The 24,076-nt window shown below is 38.0% G+C and overlaps 1 protein-coding gene across 1 annotated transcript; it reads right to left on the bottom strand.

Annotated features, from left to right (window-relative positions):
- Window positions 1-21,472: 21,472 nt before the first annotated feature.
- LOC119544687 (protein FAM98B-like) lies at window positions 21,473-22,690 on the bottom strand. The gene is given in 3 exon segments (XM_037850213.1): window positions 21,473-21,618; window positions 21,621-21,673; window positions 21,675-22,690. Coding segments are annotated over 3 exon segments (1,215 nt in total).
- Between the last annotated feature and the right edge of the window lie 1,386 nt (window positions 22,691-24,076).

Below are 24,076 nucleotides of genomic sequence, written 5' to 3'. Positions count from 1 at the left end.
TTTCCTTCTATTCCTGTCTTTCAGAAAGGATGCTGAATTTTGGCAATATAATTTCTGCGTAATTCCATATTCTCTTTTGCCATTTTTTCCCTCAGCTCCATGAATTGATTTAGTAGATTTATTTGAACAGCTTTAATTAGTTGTTTCAACTCCTGTTTTTCATTTGAAAGTGTTGTGTCTTACATTGACTGGTCCATATCTGTGCCCGTATTAGCACTACTCATGATTCTTTTTGGGTGTCTAGCCATCTGATTGTTTATTAATTTCCTTGCAGGACCTATTCTCTTTTTTGCCTAGGGCTTTTGTGTTGGTTGTCTCTGTTCTCCAACTGTTCTTTGACATTGTGTTCATCATACTCTAGACTACTCACATATCTCTTTAACTAATATGAATTTTCAGCTCTTATTTTTCTGATTCTTCCCCTGCCTACATGGAAACTTTTGAGATTTCCTTTCCTTTTTGTGCCGTTGCTTCACACCCACGTAAAAGCTCCTCATCCCTCTTCCTCATCTGGAATGTTGATTCCTGTGTTTTGTTTGTTTTCGTTTGTTTTTGGACTGTATGTATATTTTTTATACTCATGTCATTGCCTCTAGCAACATTTTGCTGTGGGATTTGGCTCCAGTAAAGGGTCTGCCAAACTGGGTGTGATTCCATTCAGATTTTCCCAGAAACCCCTGGCCCAGTACTCATGAAGGGGTGTAAACAGTGTCGAGCTTTCCTAGGTGTGATACCCATATCATAGTGCCAGCCTTTCCTGTGTAGCTTCTGAATTCTGTTCCTTTCCTGACCTTCTCTGCAAAACGCAATCCTCAGCCTGCTTCTCCACACAGGCATAAAGTGGTATGTGCCCCTCAATATTCAGCAGTCACTTTGTCTCCCAGAGTCGTAGCTGAGACAGAAGCCAAGGATGAATGTGGGCTTATCTTCTGAATTCCAGCAGATACTGTGAAAGTACAGTGAGAGTACAGTATATAATATTTGTCATCTCTTTTGGGCCATGACCTCCCTCTATTTTTTGGGGGGAGTGGGTGGGTTTTGAAAGCCAGTCTTCAGTGCCCTGTTAACTGCATGCTGCAAATTTTATAAGACTCCCAAAGAGGCCCATTTAACCCCTAAATGGTTATTTTTAAGGCAGTTTATACTCAGTATTTTCTATATTGAAGCTATTGTGGGTTTGAGACAGAGGTTGGCTCCAGTTTTTGTAGTTTGAAACTTCTGCTGACATCCCACAACCTGGGGTCTAAATTCTCTGAACAAGGGCCAACATTTGCACTGGTACCTGCCCCCCACCTGCCTTTTCTGTGAAAGCTAAGCCTTCATTCACCAGTCAAGAACTTGAGTTGGTTCCCAACTCTATGTGCTGCTTTTCTTGATGCACAGACTTTTTCCAGTATTGTGTCCTCAACCATCCACAGAAATCTCTGTTTTTTATTTTTTGTGTTTTATCATCACACTTCCTCTGCCCTACTAAGCTTGGGGTTATACATATCTAGGGGTTTCTCTCTTGATTGGTAGTATATTTATCTGTGTTCAGAGCTGATATTCAACATTCTGAATTTGTTAATTAAATCCACAAATGAATCATGGTTGAGCTCTCCTTCCTTTCTCTTAGTACAGAAGTCTTCTTTTTCTTACTGTAAAAATCCCAATTCAGCATGTCAGGTCATTCGGGGAGGGGAGCAAGCAGCCACAGCATGGAAGAATTTGCTTTCAATTCTGCTTGGAATTTCTCATTCTTGTGCCTGCCACTCCTTGCAGTCTGTTCTATGCTGTACATCTGGTCATGGGTCCAACAAACATGTTCCAACAGTTACTGGCTATTTACAAGCTTCCTTAGTGGACAAACTATATCCCACAACTCCCTATGCCACCATCCTGCCCCACTACTCCTTACGTATTTCTGGTTCTTTTGTCCAATTTCAGTAAAGGAGGGTCATAATTATACCTAATCTGAAAGCAGTCTTGAGAATCCATAGAGGGTTATATCCTAGACCAAAATGGTTTGATGACATTGAAGATATTTCCAAACAAAAGTTATCCAATCATTTGTGGATGGCATAGCTTCTATGATCAGAGGCTCCCTTGTGCAATTTAAATTTAGGCTTTCAGTGAGCAAAAGCTTTAAAGTGAGGCCAAAAATGTATCATTCAAGGCACCTAGTTTGATCATGAAATCCTTGATGGAAGCTCCCAGCAATTTTGCCTACGACGGCTTAAGTATACCCAATGACATATCAGATTTTTAAAGGTTGGGTTGGTAGCATTATTCATGGTTAAAGCAAAAGTAATTTGCAATGAGGACAATGCAATGTTGCCTGCAATTCGCCACACCTACCACGGATGAAGTATAAAAGGTCCTGCAGAGATGGTGATATCAAATTCCGGACAACCTCTTCCTCTCCCACATTTGTCCCAACAACTCCTGACACCATGGTCTATTACAGCAACTACTGTGGAGACCTGGGTTATGGCTATGGCTGTGGCTATGGCTGTGGCTGTCATATCTATGGTGGTTATGGGTATGGCTGCTAACGCCCATTTTGGTATGGAAGATACTGGCCATATGGACGCTACTGAAAATTATCATTGAGCTTTGGAATTACTCGATGTGCCCACATGTGAAGCAACTGCTGTTGGTTTTGTTCATCCCAGCTAGTGTCTACAATAGAACAACAATCTTACCCTAGGCTATCGTGAAAAATCTACAGATGTCACCTCCCTTTGCTTTTACAAACAAGATTATAAAGAATATTTTAATAAATGCATCTAAATGTTTGCTTTAATATCTAAGTAATTCTTTCAATAAATTTAATCTCTTTCCAATATGATCTTTTTCTTCCTTATTTCACCATCATCTTCATATGTTGATGATTATAAAAAGGAAATGACTACACAATTAAAATCCTAAAGATTTATGTGTCTTAAACACCAGTCAACAAGCCCCAGTTGTGTAAAAAATTGATAGCTCTGTCTCACATAATTTAGCTTCTTCCTATGATCAAAGTCCTAAGATTCAGTTATTTGTAAATAACACTTTCTTTTGGTCAATCTGTAACCAATGCACCACCCACACATAATCAAATTAAATCATTAACTCAAAAGCTACTTTTTTTAAGTAAAGAAAATGTTATGCAAAACTTTTTATGGAATTGATGATGTTCCCCATGAAAACATATTCAAGTCTTAACATGGTCTGATGCGTGTGATGCATCTTGTATATTGGAGTTTTCAAGATATTTTTAGTTAAGAGGAAGACATTCAGAGATACAGTGTATTTGAAGGTGCTTTCCTAAATAGAATATTGTGGATGGTATTAGCCAAGGGGAGACCAAGCTGAATCAGGATGTCCTTAGTCTGATATGACTGGAGTATATGAGCAGAGGAAGTTTGGACAGTTTAAGAGCAGAAAAATTTACAGAGGAATGGTCACCATGTATTGGATGTTGAACTTTAGTTGTCCATTACTTGTAAGCTACCAACAGAAGACTAGAAACTTCAGATGATGGACGATCTGCAATCACCTTGATTTTCAAATTCTAGCTTCAATACCTGAGACAATAAATCCTATTGTTCAAGCCAAGAATACCCTAGCTTGCTAAAGCAACCCAGGCAAACTTGGACAATTGTGAGCCATAATGTATAAGAAATCATCTTATTTTTTCAGCAGAGAAAGTATTTCAACTGGTAATGGAATATTTCAGATATCTTGTTCTAATTATCATGGCCCATACTATGAAAAGAAATCAAGTAATATTAACAGCATAATAACTTTGAGAGAATTCACATGGTTCATCAACTTTTCCACTGCCTGGAAACAGTTATGACTTGGGTATTTTTAAAAATGAAATGAAGAGTTAATAAATGAATAGGGTGGCCAATCTTTGCTAATGTTTGTTATTACTTTTACTATGTCACAATTGGGAGCATCTGAGAACAAGTATGTCTCCCCAGATCCTCAATATCCAAATGATTCAATTTTGCCCAAATGGAATTCATCGTATCCCACCATCGTTCTATTCAGAAGGAAAGAGGCATTTGGTAGCAAGGGAAAGTACTGGGGTTTGACCCCACCATCTTTTACCCTATATTATTTGGCCATGATTACATCAAGATGAAATATACTATATGAACCATCTGATGTTTTTGATGGAGGATTGGATAGCGCAATTAAAATTGCCTAACACACTGTCTAATAGTACAGAGTTTAACAACTTTTATACAACTTTTATATATGAAGGGAAACTCCATTCCAACACACATGAAAATAATACATTTAATAAGTGTCACTGTGTGCATAACATTGCTTCATGAGCCTTTAAAAAATTGGACATATACCACCTCCTCTTTGGTATTCACAATATATCAATTGTGATATATTGGATCTACCCACTGTGGGTGAAAAATCATCATTAAGAAAATTGTGGTTTTTTAAACTGGAAATATAGACCCTATTTGCCTTTCAAAAGAATCAGAGAATTTTTCTCTCTATACACCAAGAACAATTAACCAAGCAGATTCCCCAGCCTAAGAAACATCTGTCCTATTCACGTTTCCCATCTTCTATTCTTTAGCTATCTTATTTATACATAATTTAGAATCTCCTTCCAAGAAATTGTTCTCATAATCTTTTACTCCCTGTCTACTTTGAGGATGCAAAAATTTCATTTTCCCAAAAATTCTAAGCCTCCAGAACCAACAAATAAAATGTAATGGGAAAAATGAAATTCCCATCAATGAGATTAGAGTGAAATGAAACTCTTTTTTGTGTTTTACATTTATTTAATATGAGTGTCAAACTATATATTTTCCAAAAATATGAAGGTAGGTATAAGCACACAATACAAACATTGCAGGATATTTGACTAAATCTGACTTGAATCTCACTTAAAATAGTATTGGCCATGCAGTAGCTTAGTTGTCCCAAAGAAATAATTTGTTACTTGAAAAAAAAAAAAAAAAACTGCAGGCATAATATGAAAGATTTTTCTCCCAAATAATAATAAATCATATTTCACATTCTGAACAACCAATGTAATATTTTCATTATTTTTCATTCCCCTCCATATTGCATAATTTCACTTATGTTCTTGCATTATTGTTATTTTGTTATTTTATGAATGCAGAAATAGTCATATTAGGAAACGTGATGGTTAGGCCCATGTGTCAGCTTGGCCAGGTGATGGTACCCAGGTGTCTGGTCAAGCAAGCACTGGCCTAACCATTACCGCAAGGACATTTGTGGCTGGTTAATAAACCAGAAGGCTGGCTTATTAAATCATCAGTCAATTGGCTGCAGCTGTGACTGACTATATCAAGAAGGGAGTGTCTTCTGCAATGAAAGTGCAATCAGCTGGATTTCATCCAATGAGTTGAAGACTTTTAAGCAAGACAGACAGAGTACCTTCTTCTGCTAACCAGTGAAGCATTTCCTGAGGAGTTCATCGAAGTTGCCAGTTCGTTTCTGAGGAGTTCATTGAACATCTTCATTGGAATTGCCAGTTTACTGCCTGTCCTATGGAATTTGGACTCATGCATACCCACAGTTGCATGAGATGCTTTTATAAAATCTTATATTTATAGATATATCTTGTTGATTTTGTTTCCCAAGAGAACCCTAATACAGGAAATATATTAGCATTAAGAAGTCACAAACTCCAGTTCCTAGAACAGTGTGTAAGATGTCATAGAAATATTTCTCAAAGAACTGAATAAATCTTACATAACGGTGAATGTTTCTCTGCATTTCCATAATTTTTCACAAAGAAGCATGTGCTGTATAATATATCAACCTGTCAATCTATAGGTTCTCAATGCATGAGTTGTCAATTGTGTAAAAAAAAGTTACAAAACTTATTGAGTTATATCAGTTTATTCTTGCAAATGTATCTAATGGTCAGATGAGCAGTTTACCTGGTCCTGGCTGACTGCATTCATACATCTACTAACAGCTGCATATCTGGTAGTTAGCTCTGTGATATAGGGTGGACTGCTAACTGTTTTGGGTTTGCCTGGCTGTAGGCTGAGGATTGTCAGCCTTACTTCACATAGTCTCTTACCTGCTAGGATGATAGGCATTTTCTGCTCTCATGCAAGTCAGGCTTGGTTCCTAGAGACTGAGTAGAAAACCTCAAGATTTTTCGAGGCACAGGCTAATAGCTGCCACTTCCATTGTCTTCTTTATGCCAAAAAAGCCACAAAGCCATCACATATTACAGAGTTTAAAAAGGGTTCTACACCTTGTTGTGAAAAGCATCAAAGTCATATTGCAATGGTCATGGACTCAGGGGAACGTGGATAAATTCCATCATTAGAGCAAGCATCAGCTACATCTGGTAAAGATTGATTAATTTCTTCATACAATTTCTGGGATATGCAGAAGTAGTCTGGGAGGAAGTAGTTTGGGAGGTACACTGATAAATTTCTTATAGCTAAGATTTTAATGAGTTTCTACCTTGATTAAAAAAAATCACATGGATATATCAAATTTCCTATTTATCTATTTAACTAAAAATAAAGATATATTCATTATGGTGCACATTATATATGAAGGTAGCCATCTTCATAAATGTTTATATAACTGTTTTTTTAGATTTATCCAACAGTGAGTTTGATTGTTAAACTGAATGTATTCTAGATATTTTAAGCAGTAAATAGTACTTAATAGTCATTGAAAGTGCAGAAGAAAAAGTTGAAGAGCATACTCACTATATCTCACATTTTCTACAAGATGACAGAGTCAGGAAATTGCAGGAATCATGGTGAGAGATGATCAAGAGGATTATTCAAAATTTTACTTCTACTCAAATACATGAATCTCTCCCTTACTGACCCAACAATGAAAAGATTTGGTCCCTCCATCTTACAAAATCTCTCACAAACACCTCTCATTGGCTGAAAGTAAACCTGAACCCATCAAGCAAGATGATTAGGATTATCAAGATCCTGGGAAAGGGTAGAAGGAGCAGAAACGGTACTGACTTCTCAAAATATGATCCCACTTGGTGTCAATCAATTGAAAATACCCTTGTATTTCTCATTCTTCCCATGAATACTTCTTGCTTCCAACACCTTTGTTCTAGCAATACCAGAAATAAGCATCTAAAATATTCAACTTATTTACCTGAATTATATCATGATGCACAGTTTATTCTGGGAAAGATTATAGAGTTTACATAAATGAGAAGAACTTTCAGTCTTCAGAAGTTTTTCAGAGCCCAGCAGCTAACTAGGAGACAGGACCATGGTGAAGACCATGGCCTTTATGATTCCTCTACCTTGAACCAGTACCATCAAGTACACCTTCCTTCAGAATCTCGAGGACAACTGTGAAGCCAAAGGGGGTCCAGTCAAGATAAAGATGTGATCATCTATGCTCCAGTTGTTGTATTGAGACTTGGAATACAAGAGAGGATTTGACACTAATTTACACAGTAATTTTTAAAACAGACTTTTTACTTTTTAAAAAAAAAAATACCTTCTAGCTTGGGAGATTGATCTAAAACACATCAAGAACTATTAATATAGAAGAAAATGCTACATTTCATGGTTGCATTATAAAATCATATAGAAGGAATCTTGGACACATTAAATGTTTATTTATAGTCAAGAAATGTTGGCTTCAGAACAAAATAGAAAGTTACCTAAAGACATTATAACATAAGCATGACTGTGAATACTTAGTTTGGGTATATATCTTGATGACAAGGTAACAGATATATTAATTTCCACAGCTGACTACAGTAAAGTCCCAATTCCATGAATCACCATCCCCTACCAAAAAATAATTTGGGAAAATGTGACGTCATCACTTACATAAAGTTTGAATTCTTTCAATCCTCTTACAAAAATAGACAAGCAAAAAGAAAAGCACCTGGAAAACACCATTCACAATACCACCTTTAAATTAATCCACTAAACCAACAGAATATGAATGAATGAAACCAATCCCCATGCAACAAGGAGCAACTGTGCAAAGAGAATTCTGATGATTGTAAGTACCAAGAAATGAAATACAAAGTTAAATATAACCCAAAGGAGAAGATTCCCTCAAGGGGGGAAACAATTAGAAAATCTGGGAGTACCAGCTAAAAGAGGTAATAGATAAGAATAAGTAAACTGCAGTGAGCTCTGGTGGAACTGGGGCAATCAGAGCTTCGGGATCTTGGAAAACAGAGTGAAAAGATAAATCCCTTGTAAGGAGAAATATATGGGAACAGAAAGTACACAAATAGTTTATTTCGGAGAGGATCGGAGTGGGCAGATTTCAAAATTACTAGAGAAACCATTTCTAGGCTTTATTTCTGTCCTAGTTTGCTAATGCTGCAGAACGCAAAACACCAGAGATGGATAGGCTTTTATAAAACGGGGGTTTATTTCACTACACAGTTACAGTCTTAAGGCTACAAAACGTCCAAGGTAACAGCTCAGCAATCGGGTACCTTCACCGGAGGATGGCCAATGGCGTCCGGAAAACCTCTGCTAGCTAGGAAGGCAGCTGGCATCTGCTCCAAAGCTCCGGCCTCAGAACGGCTTTCTCCCAGGATGTTCCTCTCTAGCAAGCTTGCTCCTCTTCAAAACATCACTCCCAGCTGCAGTCCGTTCCCTCCCCCCCCCCCGAGTCAGCTCATTTATATGGCTCCACCCATCAAAGTCCACCCTGAATGGGCGGGGCCATGCCTCCATGGGAACATCTCATCAGAATCATTACCCACAGCTGGGTGGGGCACATTTCAAGCAAATCCAACCATCACCAAAACGTCTGCCCCCACAAGACTACAAAGACAATGGCATTTGGGAGACACAATACATTCAAACTGGCACAATTTCTCTGCTAATGAAGGCTGAGTTAATGATTTCTAGGTAATTTATTAAGCATGTGATTCCATGAGCAGTGATGGACACTCATGCAACATTTTATACTTCTGGCATGCACATTCGACTTATATGTTGGGTTTGGTTGCTTTCTTGGAGGGTAACTGTCTTCATCCTAGGGTTTGAGATCCTGGTTCTCTAGACTTTTTAGGCCATAGTGACTGCAATTACATGTTTAGTATTTTGTCAGGGAATAGAAATAGAGATGCCTAAATTCCAAACTTTTCTTCTTTTAACATTTTACATAGCAGCAATCCTAGATGATAAAGCAAATCAGGGTTGATTTTCTCTTCATATATTCCCTTCACCTGCACTTTACTGGACCCAAGCAAAAGAAGGAAATACATTCATTTTGAGAACAGATGTTGCACTCACAAAATACAATTGTGGTAGATGGGTTGAATGGATGGCCCCAATCTCTGCCCCCTCACTGTAAATATTGCAGTTAAATCAAAGGGATAGGGAAAGAATATCCTGACTGCAGACAATGAACATAACACTAACACAAACACATAGTCCTTCAACTAAGAAGCATCACTAGCAAGAATGCAGAAAATTTTATAATGATAGAAGAATCAATCCACGAGATGATATCATAAAAAAAGCAAATTAAAATATCAATTACCACTGCACATGCACTACAAAGGCTAAGTAGACACATGGACAATACCATGTTATCAAGGATTTAAAGCAACTGGAATTCTACATTGCTGTTGATACTGCAAAAATGTCCAATCACCTTTGAAAATAGTTTTCTAATTTTGTATTAAAAATACATGATTTTATGATCCATAAACTAACTTCCTAGGTGTTTAATTAGGGACTGAAAACATGTGCTCAAGCAAAGACTTCTACATTAAAGTTTGTAGCAGCTTTATTCATAATACTACAAACATTGCTGGTGTCCAAAATATCTCTGGTTAATTAATGAACATATCTGTGGTATAATCATATAGTTTAATATTACTCAGAATCAAAAAGAAAGTAACTATTGACATAAACAACAAACTGCATGGTAAGTAAATTTAATCAGACAAAAGGAGTTTAACTTGCTTGATTCCATTTATAGGAAATGTATTTTTATAAGAAAAAATCTCCAGTAGTGAATTCATCAAAGTATTGATGTGAAAAGAACATCTTAATAAAAGTAAAGAACTGAGAGGTTACAAGGGAAAGTTCACATAAGCTCACTTCTCATAAAGCAAATTCAAGGAATTTGCAGTTCAGTTTCTACGTCAAAAACAGAATAGACTTCCAAAATGTAATATAATTATCCCTTAAGGGAGATGTATAGAACACATGGGGGATCTAACTGGGGAATCTTTAGGTTCAGCTGTAGAGTCAGTCTCCCATGCACTCCTCAACAGCAGTAGCTATAGCCAGAAATACAGCTAGAGCTTCAACCACAGAGAAAACAGGAGCCACGTCGACAGCCACAGCTATAGCTGCAGCAGGCCTCCGTAACCACAGCCCAGGCTTCCATGGCAAGAACACCAAAAGCAATGGACACCTGTGTGGTTTCCATACATTTCCACAAATGGTTTTGGTTGTTGAGGTCACCCTTGTGTAGAGAACAGTGTAGGTAACTTCAATTTGCACAATTACCCAGGCAGAGGGCATTTTGCATGTCTTACTGTGGTTGGGACCCACCCTACTTGTCATGTGATCAACTAATTTGCAGGCCTTAGAGTAATTGCTGACTCCAGGATTTTGGGCGTAGACTCAGAGGCATTGAAGCAATTTCCATTGTTTCGCCACATCTGAACCAATTGTGGGACACAAATTGTGAATCCATTGTTCCACTTACCAAGCCCCACTTCCACCAGAAATTCAAATGATCCTTTTATAATCAACCTCTATTACAGAAAGCATTTTCAGTAGACTGACTCAGACCCGCTCCTGTCAACCAATAAATTTACCTTCATGATAGTCTAACTTAACCTAGAGTTTCTTTCTGCTTCAACCTTATGAATTTTCCATTAGAAATTTTCCATTAGAAATTTCTCATCATCGTTTTCATATCCTTGGTAGTTTATTACTAAAAGTAAAAAAAGATGTCACTGTGTTTCATGATACACAGCCAATAGCTTAAAATTCTGCAGCACCAGTACTGAGAAAACTGGACTTTTGTTTCTCACATAAATCAATAATTCTTTTTATCACACTTTAAAAAAAAAAAAACTAAATATTTTCCATATGTCTTCAAATTTTGGTCGTCCTGAATCTGGTGATAGATTCAGGATGAAATTCCATTTCATATGTGATATACAATATTCTGAAATAATTTATTTCAAGCTATTTGTTTAAACTGCAATATATTTGACATTTTTGTGCTCTGTGTAGAAGACAAAGAGAGACATTTCTAAATTTTAACATATAATAATGGCCAAGATATATTTTCATGGAATTTAGTAGATTTTCACAAATAAAAGAGCTCCTGAGAAAATATCCAAGATTTAGGGAAACAATAGTAGCCAATATTTTAACTTTAGAGCTGAACTAAATGACTAAGTCAAATAACCCGCTAAATTTATGTTCATAGTAAAATGACTTCTTGGGGAACCATTAAAACTTAGTAGGTAAGAGTAAAACTTCTGGAGTCAGCATTCTGGGTTCAAAGCTCAACTCTGTCTCTTTTAGATATGTAACAATAGACTGTTACTTTACCTCTTCATAATTCATTTTTCCATCTGTAAATAGGACGGTGATAATTAAACACAATCACAAGCAATTTTGAGGATCCATAGAGGGTCACTTCCTAGATCAAAATGGGTCAATGAAATTGAGGATATTAGTAAATTAAAAAAATAAAAAATTGAAACATTTGTGGATTGCATAGTTTCTGTGATCATAGACTCTCAATTTGCGATTTAAATTTAAGCTTTCAGTGAGCAAGTGCTTTAAAATCTGGTCACCAATGTGGCATTCAAGGCACCTGGTTTGCTTGGGAAATCTTGATACAGCAGCACACAACAATCTTGGCTATAAAGGTTTCACAAGGGCCTGTGACATGAAAGATTTATGAGGGTTTGGGTGGTGGTGGCGTTCATGATAAATGCAAAATAATTTGTAATGAGGGCAACATTGCAGGTGGTTTGCCATACCTACCACAGAGGAAGTATCAAAGGTCGTGCAAAGAAGGTGATATCAAATTCAGGACAATCCCTTCCTCTCCCACACTTAAACCGTCAACTCCTGACACCATGATCTATTATAGCAACTACTGTGGAGACCTGGGCTATGGCTATGGCTGTGGCTATGGCTGTGGCTATCATGGCTATGGTGGTTATGGATATGGCTGCTACCGCCCATGTTGGTATGGAAGATACTGGCCATGTGGATTCTATTGAAAAATATAATCAAGCCCCACAGTGACTGCATGTGTCCATCTGAGAATCACCTGTTGGTTTTCTTCATCCCATCCAGTGTCTACAACAAAGCAACAATTTAGCCTTTGGCTATCATGAAAGAACTACAGATGTCATCTCTCTTTGGTTTACTCTGGAAGATTATAAAGAATATTTTTTAAAGTATAGTTAAACGCTTCCTTTGATATCCTAAGTAATTCATTCAATAAATTCAATCTTCTTTCAAATATGACATTTTTCTTACTTATTTCATGATCATTTTTCCATGGCTTGATTGTAAAAATGAAACTCCTGTGCAGTTACAATCCTAAAAGTCTGATCTGGCTTACCAGAACAGTCATGGTGAACAGTTCCTTAGGAAGGAGAGTTCAGTGTGCTGTCGTACAAACTCTCATACTCAATATTTGACTGTTTTAACTGATCTTTTTCCAATTTCCTCATGCCAAAATCTTCCATCTTTCTTATTTGGCTGTTTGTTATCCACATACTTCTAATGCCATCTAAAGCAGACCTTCTTTGTGTCCATAATTGCTTCCTTCTCACACAATTTTGGCTTCTTTCTCAGAGACCTAAGGTCTAGGAATTAGTTATTTCTAAATGAATACTTGCGATATATCTGTAACCACTGCAACCGCTCAAACAGAATCATATTAAATCATTAGCTCATATGCTAAATTTTAACTACTGAATATGTCATGCAAAACCTGTTATTGTATGGGCTACGGTCCCCAAAAAGCCATGATCAAGTCTTAAATTCTGGTCCTGTGTATGTGAAACGACTTGTAAACAACTTTAAGTTCCTTTTTTTTAAAAAAATACTCTTCTTTGATTTTATGTTTATCTGACTCTGAACATCTTGGACCCTAATACAGTAACATATTAATTTATAGACATTAAATTGTTTCATCTATGTATTATATATGCATTACTGTGTACATAAACCACAAACAGTAAAACTAAGTGAAATTTGAGATTTCTTTGCAGTTCTCTTTGTCCTTAGAATATGTCTCACTAAAGATTTAAGAGTGCTTTGTTCAAAATTTACTCAAAGTAATTATTTTCTCTGAGTGGTTATATTACCAATTTGATATATAGTAAATATATCTGTTTCAGCTTATTTTCAGTCGTAAGGTGTAAAGATTTTCCTCTTTGATTTAATTTTATTTTTGGAATATATAAAACATTTATGTGGTTAAAAAGTCAAAATTGTATGAAAAAGATATTTTTCAGAGAACTCACTTCTATCCTAATCTACTTCCTGTAGATAACCATTTTCAAATTAATATATGGTTTTTCCTTCCTATGTATTTTTTTTCTAAAAATTTGTAAATACTTATGTGTGTGTTTGAATATACATGTATAAATGTATTTTTCCTATTTTCAACATTTCATTTAGCCTATGATAGCTGTGCATGTATATGTTTATGTGTGTATGTGAATGTATATATGTGTGTGTGTATATATATGTATATATATTATATACTGTTCCTTGCTTTTTTTTAATATTCATTTTATTGAGATATATTCACATACCACGCAGTCATACAAAACAAATCATACATTCGATTGTTCACAGTACCATTACCTAGTTGTGCATTCATCACCAAAATCAATCCCTGACACCTTCATTATCACACACACAAAAATAACAAGAATAATAATTAAAGTGAAAAAGAGCAATTAAAGTAAAAAAGAACACTGGGTGCTTTTGTTTCTTTGTTTGTTTGTTTCCCCCATTTTTCTACTCATCCATCCATAAACTAGACAAAGGGGAGTGTGGTCCTTATGGCTTTCCCAATCCCACTGTCACCCCTCATAAGCTACATTTTTATACAATCATTTTAAGGTTCTTAAGAGTTAAGATATGGCCAAACTGAATCATGGTATGGATGTGAAACTGCATTTTTTAAATAGGATTTTGAAGATATTATTATCTAAATCGAGGTCAAGCTGAATCAGGGTGGCCTTAATGCGACGTGACTGGATTTGTAAGTAGAGAATATTTGGAGTCAATAGTAACAGAAGTGAATAGAGGGGGTATATCACCATGTGTGGGAGGTTGAGCTTGAGTTGTCAATTGCTTGCAAGTCACCAAGAGAACAATAGAGATTTAAGAGTTGCATGACCTGCAAACACCTTGATTTGGAAATTCTAGCTTTGAAGCTGACAATACATTCCTGTTGTTTAAGCCAACAGCCCAGGCAACTTAGTCAACACTCTTATTTTCCATCATCATATTTTATTTTCCTCTGCCTAAGTGTTCTTGATTGTGGTTGTACTTGGATTTCCCACCTGACATCTTTCTGAAGGAATCTCTTTGTTCCCAACTGTTCTGGTTTGCTAATGCTGCCAGAATGCAAAACACCATAGATGGATTGTCTTTTATAAAAGGGGGCTTATTTGGTAACACAGTTACAGTCTTAAGGCCATAAAGCGTCCAAGGTAACACATCAACAATTGGGTACCTTCACTGGAGGATGGCCGATGGTGTCTGGAAAACCTGTTAGCTGGGAAGGCATGTGGCTGGCGTCTGGTTCTGGTTTGAAAATGGCTTTCTCCCAGGACGTTCCTCTATAGGCTGCAGTTCCTCAAAAATGTCACTCTTAGTTGCACTTGGGGTATTTGTCCTCTCTTAGCTTCTCCGGAGCACGAGTCTGCTTTTAACGGCCATCTTCACACTCTCTCTCATCTGCAACTCCTGTGCTTTCTTCAGTGTCCCTCTTGGCTGTGGCTCCTCTTCAAAAGGTCACTCACAGCTGCTCTGAGTTCCCTCTGCCTGTCAGCTCATTTATATGGCTCCACTGATCAAGGCCCACCCTCAATGGGTGGGGCCATGCCTCCATGGAAATATCTCACCAGAGTTATCACCTACGTATGAGTGGGGTGCATTTCCATGCAAACAATGTAATCCAAACATTGCCACTTAATCCCCGCTAATATGTCTGCCCCACAAGATTGCATCAAAGAAAATGGCTTTTTCTGGGGGACATAACCAACCATACGTAATTAAGGCACATCCCATATCTGATTGAGCGCACAAGGTGGTGTGCCCATCATGCTTGTCTCTGAGAGTCTCTAAACCAGGTAAATCATCTGGCTACCATCAGCACATCCTGAATAAGAAATTAGATCACCCCTTTTATAGAACAGTGGATTTGAATTTAATATTTTCAACCTCTAGTTTGAAGACATCAAAATGTATAGTACTATTGAGTATTAATTTCTTCAATCTGTATTAAAAGAAAAAAATTAAAGAAATGGAATTACAATATCAGTCATTTGAAGGCTCATTTTGTTTTAAAATTTTAAGACACTTACACCTTCAGGAATGACAAACTTTTGCCCAAATGATTGATAAATTTACATACATTTTGAAATTTCAGCGTGTTGAAATTGGAAACATTATCCCTTAAGACCAAGATAGTATGCCAAGCAATTGCAAAACTGTAAATTTATACTAGTCAACATTAAAAGCAGCTCATAAGGTTGATGAAGGTCATTTGTTAGCAATAAGGTACAAGAAGTCATCATAGTTTTAAAGCATAGAAAATATTTCAATCCATATATCCCTCTGTTAAATTGGAATTTTCTCAAATTGTTTGCTATAATTTTCATAGCCTATGATGAATACATGTCATACTGGGTTTCACTCAATTAGATTTTTGTTGTGCTTCCTTTTTGTTCACATGTCTTCACTACCAACCAAATTCATGAAGGATTAGAAAAGGATATCACATCTATTATGTTCAAATTTTCATCTTAAATAAGACACAGAAGTAGTTCCCTTTGAGTGAGTCCTGCCTCCTAAAACACCACTCTTCACAGATGAGAGCTGAGGAAGATCAATGTGACCCAAGCAGTACATGTACTTCCATGAAAAACCAAGCCCTCTGAAACCACACCATTGCAACATTTCAATACTGTAATATCAAAGAGAATTCCTAGAAAATAAAAGAATGAGAAAACATCAATTGGTAAAATAAAATATTCAAACATTTTCCAAAAATCATGTTGATGAGAAATATCAACCCACAAATGCTAAAAGCTCTGCAATGCCAAGAAGTTTGAAAATGTATGAAGTGAGCAGGGAAGATGAAGATGGCAGCATAGGGAGTTCTAGGATTTACTCTATCCTCCAGGGCAGCTAGTAAACAGCCAGGAACAGTCTGAAACAACTGTTTGGGGGGCTTCAGAGACCAGACACACATCATACACCAGCCAGGAATGAGTGGAGGAGTGAGACTGATAAATGGCAGTGAAGATTTATCATTCCATTCTGTGGAAGACAAGGCCCTCCTCAACAGGTGGTAGGGTGAGGCTGGAGTCATTCCCTGGGGGAAAAAGAAGTCTCCCTCCTAGGAGCAAGGGGAGGGAAACTTGACCAGGCACCAATTGTGGTTTTTGATTAATGCATTTGTACTGCCGGATACCAGCTCTGAGCACAGATAGATTTATAACTCAACCAAGAAAGAAACCAGAAGTTCTGTTTTAGCCCCTCTCCCAGCAGGGAGGAAGTAAGACTAATGGAAAGACAGAGGCTTCTGGAGTTGGCTGAGCTCAGTTTGCTGAAGCATGGCTCTGTCACTAGAAAAGAAGTAACAGAACTTGTTGCAACTCCAGCTCTGATTGGTGAACCCAGGATGCTGAGAAGAGCTACATTTTTTAACAAGCCCATTAAAGAAAGCAGCAAGCAGTCTCCATTTTCAGCATTGCCCCAGGCACTGGTGGAAGCAGTGTTAACTGAGAGGCACAGTAATGACTCATGTGGTGGAGATAGGTGTCTTGAAAAGCATCTCCACCCAAGAAAAGTGTGTGGGGTGGGGGCAGAGCCAAGCACAAGTGGCCAAGAAGGGGATATCATTAAGAGAATTTACATCCCAGGGGCTGGGCTATCAGCAACAGTTTCAACCTACAAAAAGCAGGGTGAAGTCTTTGTATCAAACATTCACCTTTAGGGATATATTTGGGGCTGCTTGAGAGTCACTGCAACTTTCCCAGCCTAGAAGAAACAGAGGGCTAAAGAGTGGCTCCTCTCCAAGAAAGGGGGGCATGAGGCCCAGCAAAGGCAGTGACAGTTATTTAGAGAATTCACACCCCAGGGAATAGGAAAACAGAAACAGTTTCAACCTGCTTTCCCAGCATCTTCTATCTCAACAATGCCCCTGGCACAGTACCACCTTAGGCCTGTGGGGAGAGCAGGGGCTGAAGAGTGCCATCTGCTGGGCAGGACAGGAAAAGCACAGAATCAGGAGACTTCACAGGAAAGATTGGCATCCTGATGAGTCTCATCTCTAGGGAATCTTGATACTGATTGTTCTAGTTTGCTAATGCTTCTAGAATGAAAAACACCAGAAATGGATTGGCTTTTATAAAAGGAGGTTTATTTGGTTACACAGTTACAGTCTTAAGGCCATAAACTGTCCAAGGTAACATATCAACAATCAGGTACCTTCACTGGCAGATGGCCAGTAGTGTCCAGAAAACCTCTATTAGCTGAGAAGGCACGTGGCTGGCCTCTGCTCTGGAGTTCTGGTTCCAAAATGGCTTTCTCCCAGGATGTTCCTCTCAAGGCTTCAGCTTCTCTCCAAAATGTCACTCTCAGTTGCTCTTGGGATGTTTGTCCTCTCTTAGCTTCTCCAGAGCAAGAGTCTGCTTTCAATGCCATCTTCAAACTGTCTCTCATCTGCAGCTCCTCTCAGCTTCTGTGCATTCTTCAAAGTGTCCCTCTTGGCTGTAGCAAGCTTGCTTCCTCTGTCTGAGCTTATATAGTGCCCCAGTAAACTCATCAAGGCCCATGCTGAATGGGGGGTGGGGGCACACCTCCATGGAAACTGTCCCATCAGAGTCATCACCCACAGCTGGGTGGGGCACATCTCCATGGAAACACTCAAAGAATTACAATCTAATCAACACTGATATGTCTGCCCACACAAGATTACGTCAGAGATAATGGCATTTTGGGGGACATAATATATTCAAACCAACAAACTGATCTACACTAACATCATGAGTTCTGGACCTGTCTTTCTGGGAAAAACTGACTGGGGTAGGTCCTCTGTGGTGGGACCCTCCTCTCAGAAATAGCCCTTCAAGGAAAAGTTGCTAAAGGTAATGAAAGGAGTGTTTAAACATATAGAAACAAATTAAAAACAGAGATCAACATTCTCAGAGGAGGAAGAGTGAAAAGAAAGCTTTTCCATGGGGATGAAAAAACTACACAATTAGGGCAATCTCAAAAATCATTCCATATATGCAGGGCAAGAGTCAGTTAAATAAGAGCTGAAAAAGTTCTAATCAGTTAACCAGAAGTTTATAGGTCTAGAAAAAGTTGAATAAAGTGTCAAAGAAGAATGGAGTACAAAGACAATCAACAAAAAACCCTAGGCAAGAGAGAGAAAATGGACTCCAGAATAAACTAATAAAGAAAATCAGATGCCTAGACACAAGCAAAATCACAAGTCAAACTAAGAAGGACGAAGATATGGCCCACTTGAAGGAACAATCTAATACTTCAGATGAGATAAAGGAGTTGAAACAATTAATTAAGGATGTTCAAACAAATATAAATCAATTCAATGAGTTGAAGGAAAATGTGGCAAAAGAGATGAAGGATTCAATGAGGACACTGTGATCATAAATAAAACTCAGATGCATGCAAGAAAATAAATAAATAACAGAACTTATGGGAATGAATGGCACAATAGAAAATATAAAAAGTACAACAGAGACATAAAACTGCAGACTTGAACAGACAGGAGAAAGGATAATACCTATGTAATCTTACATGTAAATTAAAAAATAGGGAAAGAATCAAAAATTTTGAGCAGGTCTCAGGGAATTGAATAACAGTATGAGCCGCACATATATTTGCATCATGGGTGTCCCAGAAGGAGACAAGAAGGGAAAGGGGGCAGAAAGAATGATTGAAGAGTTAATTGCTGAAAATTTCCCAACTCTTAAGAAAGATATCAAATTACATGTCTGAGTAGGGTAACACAGTTAAATAAGAGCTGAGATTGTAACTGAATGTAATGAATGAAACTGGAAATCAATAACAGGCAGAGGAATGAGAAATTCAGTATAAAGGTGTGCTTCCATTTCTGGGACCCTCCTGTCTTAACAGCAGTTCAGTTTAAGCCACTCCCCCACCTCCGTTTTCTCACTCTCTCTGTGAGGACTTTCTGCCTCTGGTTTCTTCCCTGTTAGTGTATCTTGCCCTGAGGGATTGGTGGGGTCAACCGAGAAAGGCAGGATTCTACAAAAGTCTGTTTTGTGTTTAGGTGGTCCAGCCAACAGAAACGGGATTCACTGAGGGCACAACACTTCTCACCAGGCTTTCTATTGTGGTCTCCTCCCCAGTACCCCACCGAGGGTCCATTGCAGCACCCCTCAGTGGCTTGTGTTCCGCCATGAGTCTCTGTGGACTTGGGCTCCTGTGCCAGGACGGGCACTCACACTGCTCTGAGTGCCTCTATAGTCCGGGACCCGGTGCGGGGTGGAGGGACCCGGCTGCTGCCTCTGAGCAACTCCCAAGCTTCATGGGACAGAGTGAGAGTGAGGTGGAGGGAAGGGATGGCAGTCTAGGGGAAAGTTTCCTACATAATATTTTGCTTTTTCTTTGATTTAGCGTCTGTGGAGTCCTTCTTCAGTCTGTACTGTCCTCCAGAGTTCTAAGGAAGTGGGAATTTTTTTTTTTATTTGCTGAATCTCTGGGGAGGTTTCTCCCAGGGGATGTCTTAAATTGCCATGTTGATGACATCCTCTAATGGATTTTTTTTTTTAAATATTTACCATAAACCTTTCATGATAAGTTGAAAATAAGTTGAAAATAGTTGTAATCCACTTCCTGTAGTGCTCCCAAAAAGAAATGGAGCAGAAGTGTAAAGGTTTTAAATTGACATTTTTTTTCTTTCCAATAGTAACTCAAAATATTTTGCCCCAGCAGTCTTTTGCATATAAATTTTTGAATTTTTTTTCTTTCAGTGTTTGTAGCTATTGATAAAGGTGTCTCCTAATAAAGGGAAGCCTTTTTGTTCAACTGTCACATATGAAATTAAGTCTCTTCATTATGTACAAACACATAAGAAACCCGAAGCCAAAACAGTTTACAAGTAACTAAAAAAATTTATGTTTTCCTATCCCGAACGTATTTCTTTGAAGGGTCAGCTTGAAAAACACATGTCCAAGACTACAGTATACACAATATCACTTTTAAAGTTTTAACATTGAGATTTCACCTTAAAGTTTACTTTAAAACAAAGCAAATATCAAATACCATTTGTCCACTGTTAACAATATAGCTTTCTATCTGTTGAGTTGGCTACATCAAAGAAAGTTGTTACACACAGGTGACTACATTGGGATATTGATTTATAGTTGAAACTAAAAAAATTGTTGTGGCCAACTCTTTTTCTCTAACCCTTTACACTAAGAGAAAACATGTTACTTGGCCCAGCTCCTAAACTACTCAAAATAGGCCCACTATACATTTTCAACAAACTCCATTTGTGCTTACGTATTTCTGAACATTCTGAGGGGGCAGGAGTCACATTCCTCATTTGACAAATAAGGACAAATCAATCCTTTATAGCATCCCTGGGCTAATGCCATAATTTGAATTCACAATTTTTGGTATCCAAGCCTTTGACATTCCCTAACCCTGTGTTCCTCAATCTCGATGTGAATCAGAATTACCACAGAATGCCTCAGCCCTACCCCTGATCTACTGAAGCAGGGAATTGCTACTGCAATCCTGTGTGATTCAGCCCAGCTTACCTTCTAATATTTAGATATCTAAAATGAGGGCACAAATGATGATGAAACCAGTTTATAGGAAGATATTTCATGTAAAACATGGAAAATTAGTACATATCTTTTTTGGTTATAATAGAAAAAAAACAAATCAAGACAACTGCCTTCTGAACACAGCTATCAGTCCCTTTCCCTATTTTGTATTGCAGAATTAACAAATACAAAACACATTCACAGGAATACAGATGAGACAATAGTCTATATTCCTTTCCATTGCAGGTGGGGTCACTTATGTATCTTGAACCTGAATAAAATACAGGCAACAGTTTAAGTTCAACATGGCAATAAAATACTTTCCATTTTCCAAGTTTAATGGTAATAAATATTTACATTTTTTAAAATTATTTTGTTCATTTTTTTGTTTTTTAAAAAGACCAATATGCTCAAGGTACACAGAATATGGAAAAAAAATGACTTCACTCAAGAGATTAAATGGTAGTATGAAACAGTGCTCTTACATGTGTATTCAATTAATCTTCTATAATCTCCCCTGCTTTGGAAGCCCCTTTCTTTACCACCGCCACCACCACCACCTCCTCCCCAACCCTCTCCACCTCCCCAACCCCTCCATCTCCCCAGCCACCCCTTCCACCCCCACCACCTCCTCTGCCACCACCACCAACCCCCCCAACCACCCCTTCCACCGTCTTCTTGTCTTTTCTGCCAAGGGGCCATTTCAGGGGGTGGTGGTTCAATTTCATTTGCCCTTCCTCCCCTGTGAGGCACCCTTCCCATCAGCACCTTGTTAATGGTGCAAGCCGTCTTCTCTAGGGTAATGCTGCTACTTGTCCTAATGCTCTTGGATAGGTCTTCACGAGCAGCAAGTAGATGTGCTAATATAATAGTTATTTGGGGTGACAAAGCATAACACTTAGGCTGGTAAATTCTTGCTATGTCATCTGTTTTTACCTTTGCTCTATCAGACCATCCAAAGGACTGCACTGTCACATCTAATCTCTTCATTAACAACCACTGGTGACGTTCATATTCACAGGAAAGAGCATCATTGATACTTTCCAGTTGTTCTGCCTGTTCTAGATTGAAGTCAGTTTTCAGCAGTGGTTTTCCCACATGATTATTCTGGACTTTTGACAGGATAGCCTTCAACTTTGATTCCACTCGGTTTAGTATAAATGGAATGTCAGAAGTTGTTGACTTGGGTACACCAAGGGTATCAAAGATAACTTGAACTTCTTGATAAATTTTGCTATCTTTATCTAATTGAGAATTTTTACATTTCTTGTTCTGTAAAATCTGTAAAGCTTGAAGCTCTGTAGTTAAAAATAATAGAAGTTTCAAATAGTCTTCCTTCTTTTTCAAATGGTCTTTAATATCTCTGGATATTAGTACAGAATATGGACATACTATTTCTTTTAAAAAACCACTTATCTCAAGCTGGAAACTTTCTAGATCATCTTTGCCAGGTGAAGTGATACTTTCTTCCAAGTTGCACAATGATTTTATTTGAGAGGCTACCCAAATACAGAGCTCTGAAAAACCAGGTAAAGATAGTCCACCCTCTGCTGCCTTGATAAGGGTTTGCTCTTCTAACAGTGGTCCCTTATACCCCAGCGCCTCTAGTGTGTCCAGCATGTCTCCCTCCATCATGGGTTTGGGACGTGGCTCCAGCCCTCTCATGGTGCTTGGTTCCAAAGTTGTTCAGCACTCTAAGGAGCCTGTCAGAAACCTCCTCTAGTGGATTTTTAATGTGAGATGCTCCTGTCCTTCCTCTGGTGCCCCAGCCGCTGTCTCAAGCATGCAACAGCTTCAACCTAGAAAATTCTGATCCCAGTCTGCCTCAAACATGTCCCTGGTAGGAGTTAAAAGGGGGCTCTCTGAGAGTCCTGTAACATTTCCAGAATGCAGTGAACTGGTCACAGAAGACTGGCTCTCCACCCTCCCCCAAAATAGAGGGAGGACATGGCCCAACAAAAGTATTAACTGTTATTTAGAGTATTCTTACCCCAGGAGCTAGAAATCAGAAACAGTCTAAGCCCACCTTCATCCTCAGCCTCTGTCTCAACCATGACTCTGGGAGAGACAAGATATGCTGAGAATTAAAGACACATTACTACCTTATGCCTGTGTAGAGCAATGAGCTGACAAACACAATTTTCGGAGCAGAACAGAAAAGGCACAGAATTAAGAAGCTACACAGGAAAGACTGGCAATTTGGTGGGTATCAACCCTAGGGAATCTTGATACTGACTACACTCTCTTCATGAGTCCTGGGCCTGTCTTTTCTGGGAAAATCTGACTGGGGTCAAACTTATCTTGGGAGTCCCTTCTTTTTGAGACAAACTTCCAGATAAATCTTTCTAGAGGCAATGAAAGGAGTGTTAAAAAATATAGAGTAAACAAAACAAACACACCAGATCAATACTCCAGTGGAAGAAGAGAGAAGAGAGCTTCTCCTGGGTATGAAGCAACTGCAAACAAACAAACAAAAAAAGCAATCTAAAAACTTCCATATAGGCAGAGCAAGAACCAGAAAAATAAGAGAGGAAAAATTCTGATTAAACAGGAGCTATGCTAGTGGTCTAGAGTATGTTGAACAAAATGTCAAGAAGAGTTAGAGAACAAAGCCAACCAACATGAAAACCCTAGGCAAAAGAGAAAATAGGACCTCCAAATAAACTAACCAAGACATGCATAAATAAGAAGTGTTTCTATACACTAGTAATGAGCAATCTGAGGAGAAAATTGATAAAAACTTCCTTTTTAATAGCAACAAAACTATCAAATATTTAGGAATAAACAAAATCAAGGACATAAAGACCTAAGCACAGAATGCTAAAAAACTTTCCTAAAAGAAGTCAAGAAGACCTAAATAAATGGAAGTACATTCCATTTTCATGGGTTAGAAGATTAAATAGAATTAAGATGTCAATTCTACCAAATTGATTACAGATGAAATGCAATACCAATCAAAATTCCAACAATTTTGCAGAAATTGAAAAAAACAAAATTCAAATTTATTTGAGGTGGCAGAGTGCCTGAAATAGATAAAAATATCTTGAGAAA

Source organism: Choloepus didactylus, chromosome 1, assembly GCF_015220235.1.
Source record: "Choloepus didactylus isolate mChoDid1 chromosome 1, mChoDid1.pri, whole genome shotgun sequence".
NCBI classification, from domain to species: Eukaryota; Metazoa; Chordata; class Mammalia; order Pilosa; family Megalonychidae; genus Choloepus; species Choloepus didactylus.
This window is presented reverse-complemented; position numbering and strand designations above follow the sequence as displayed.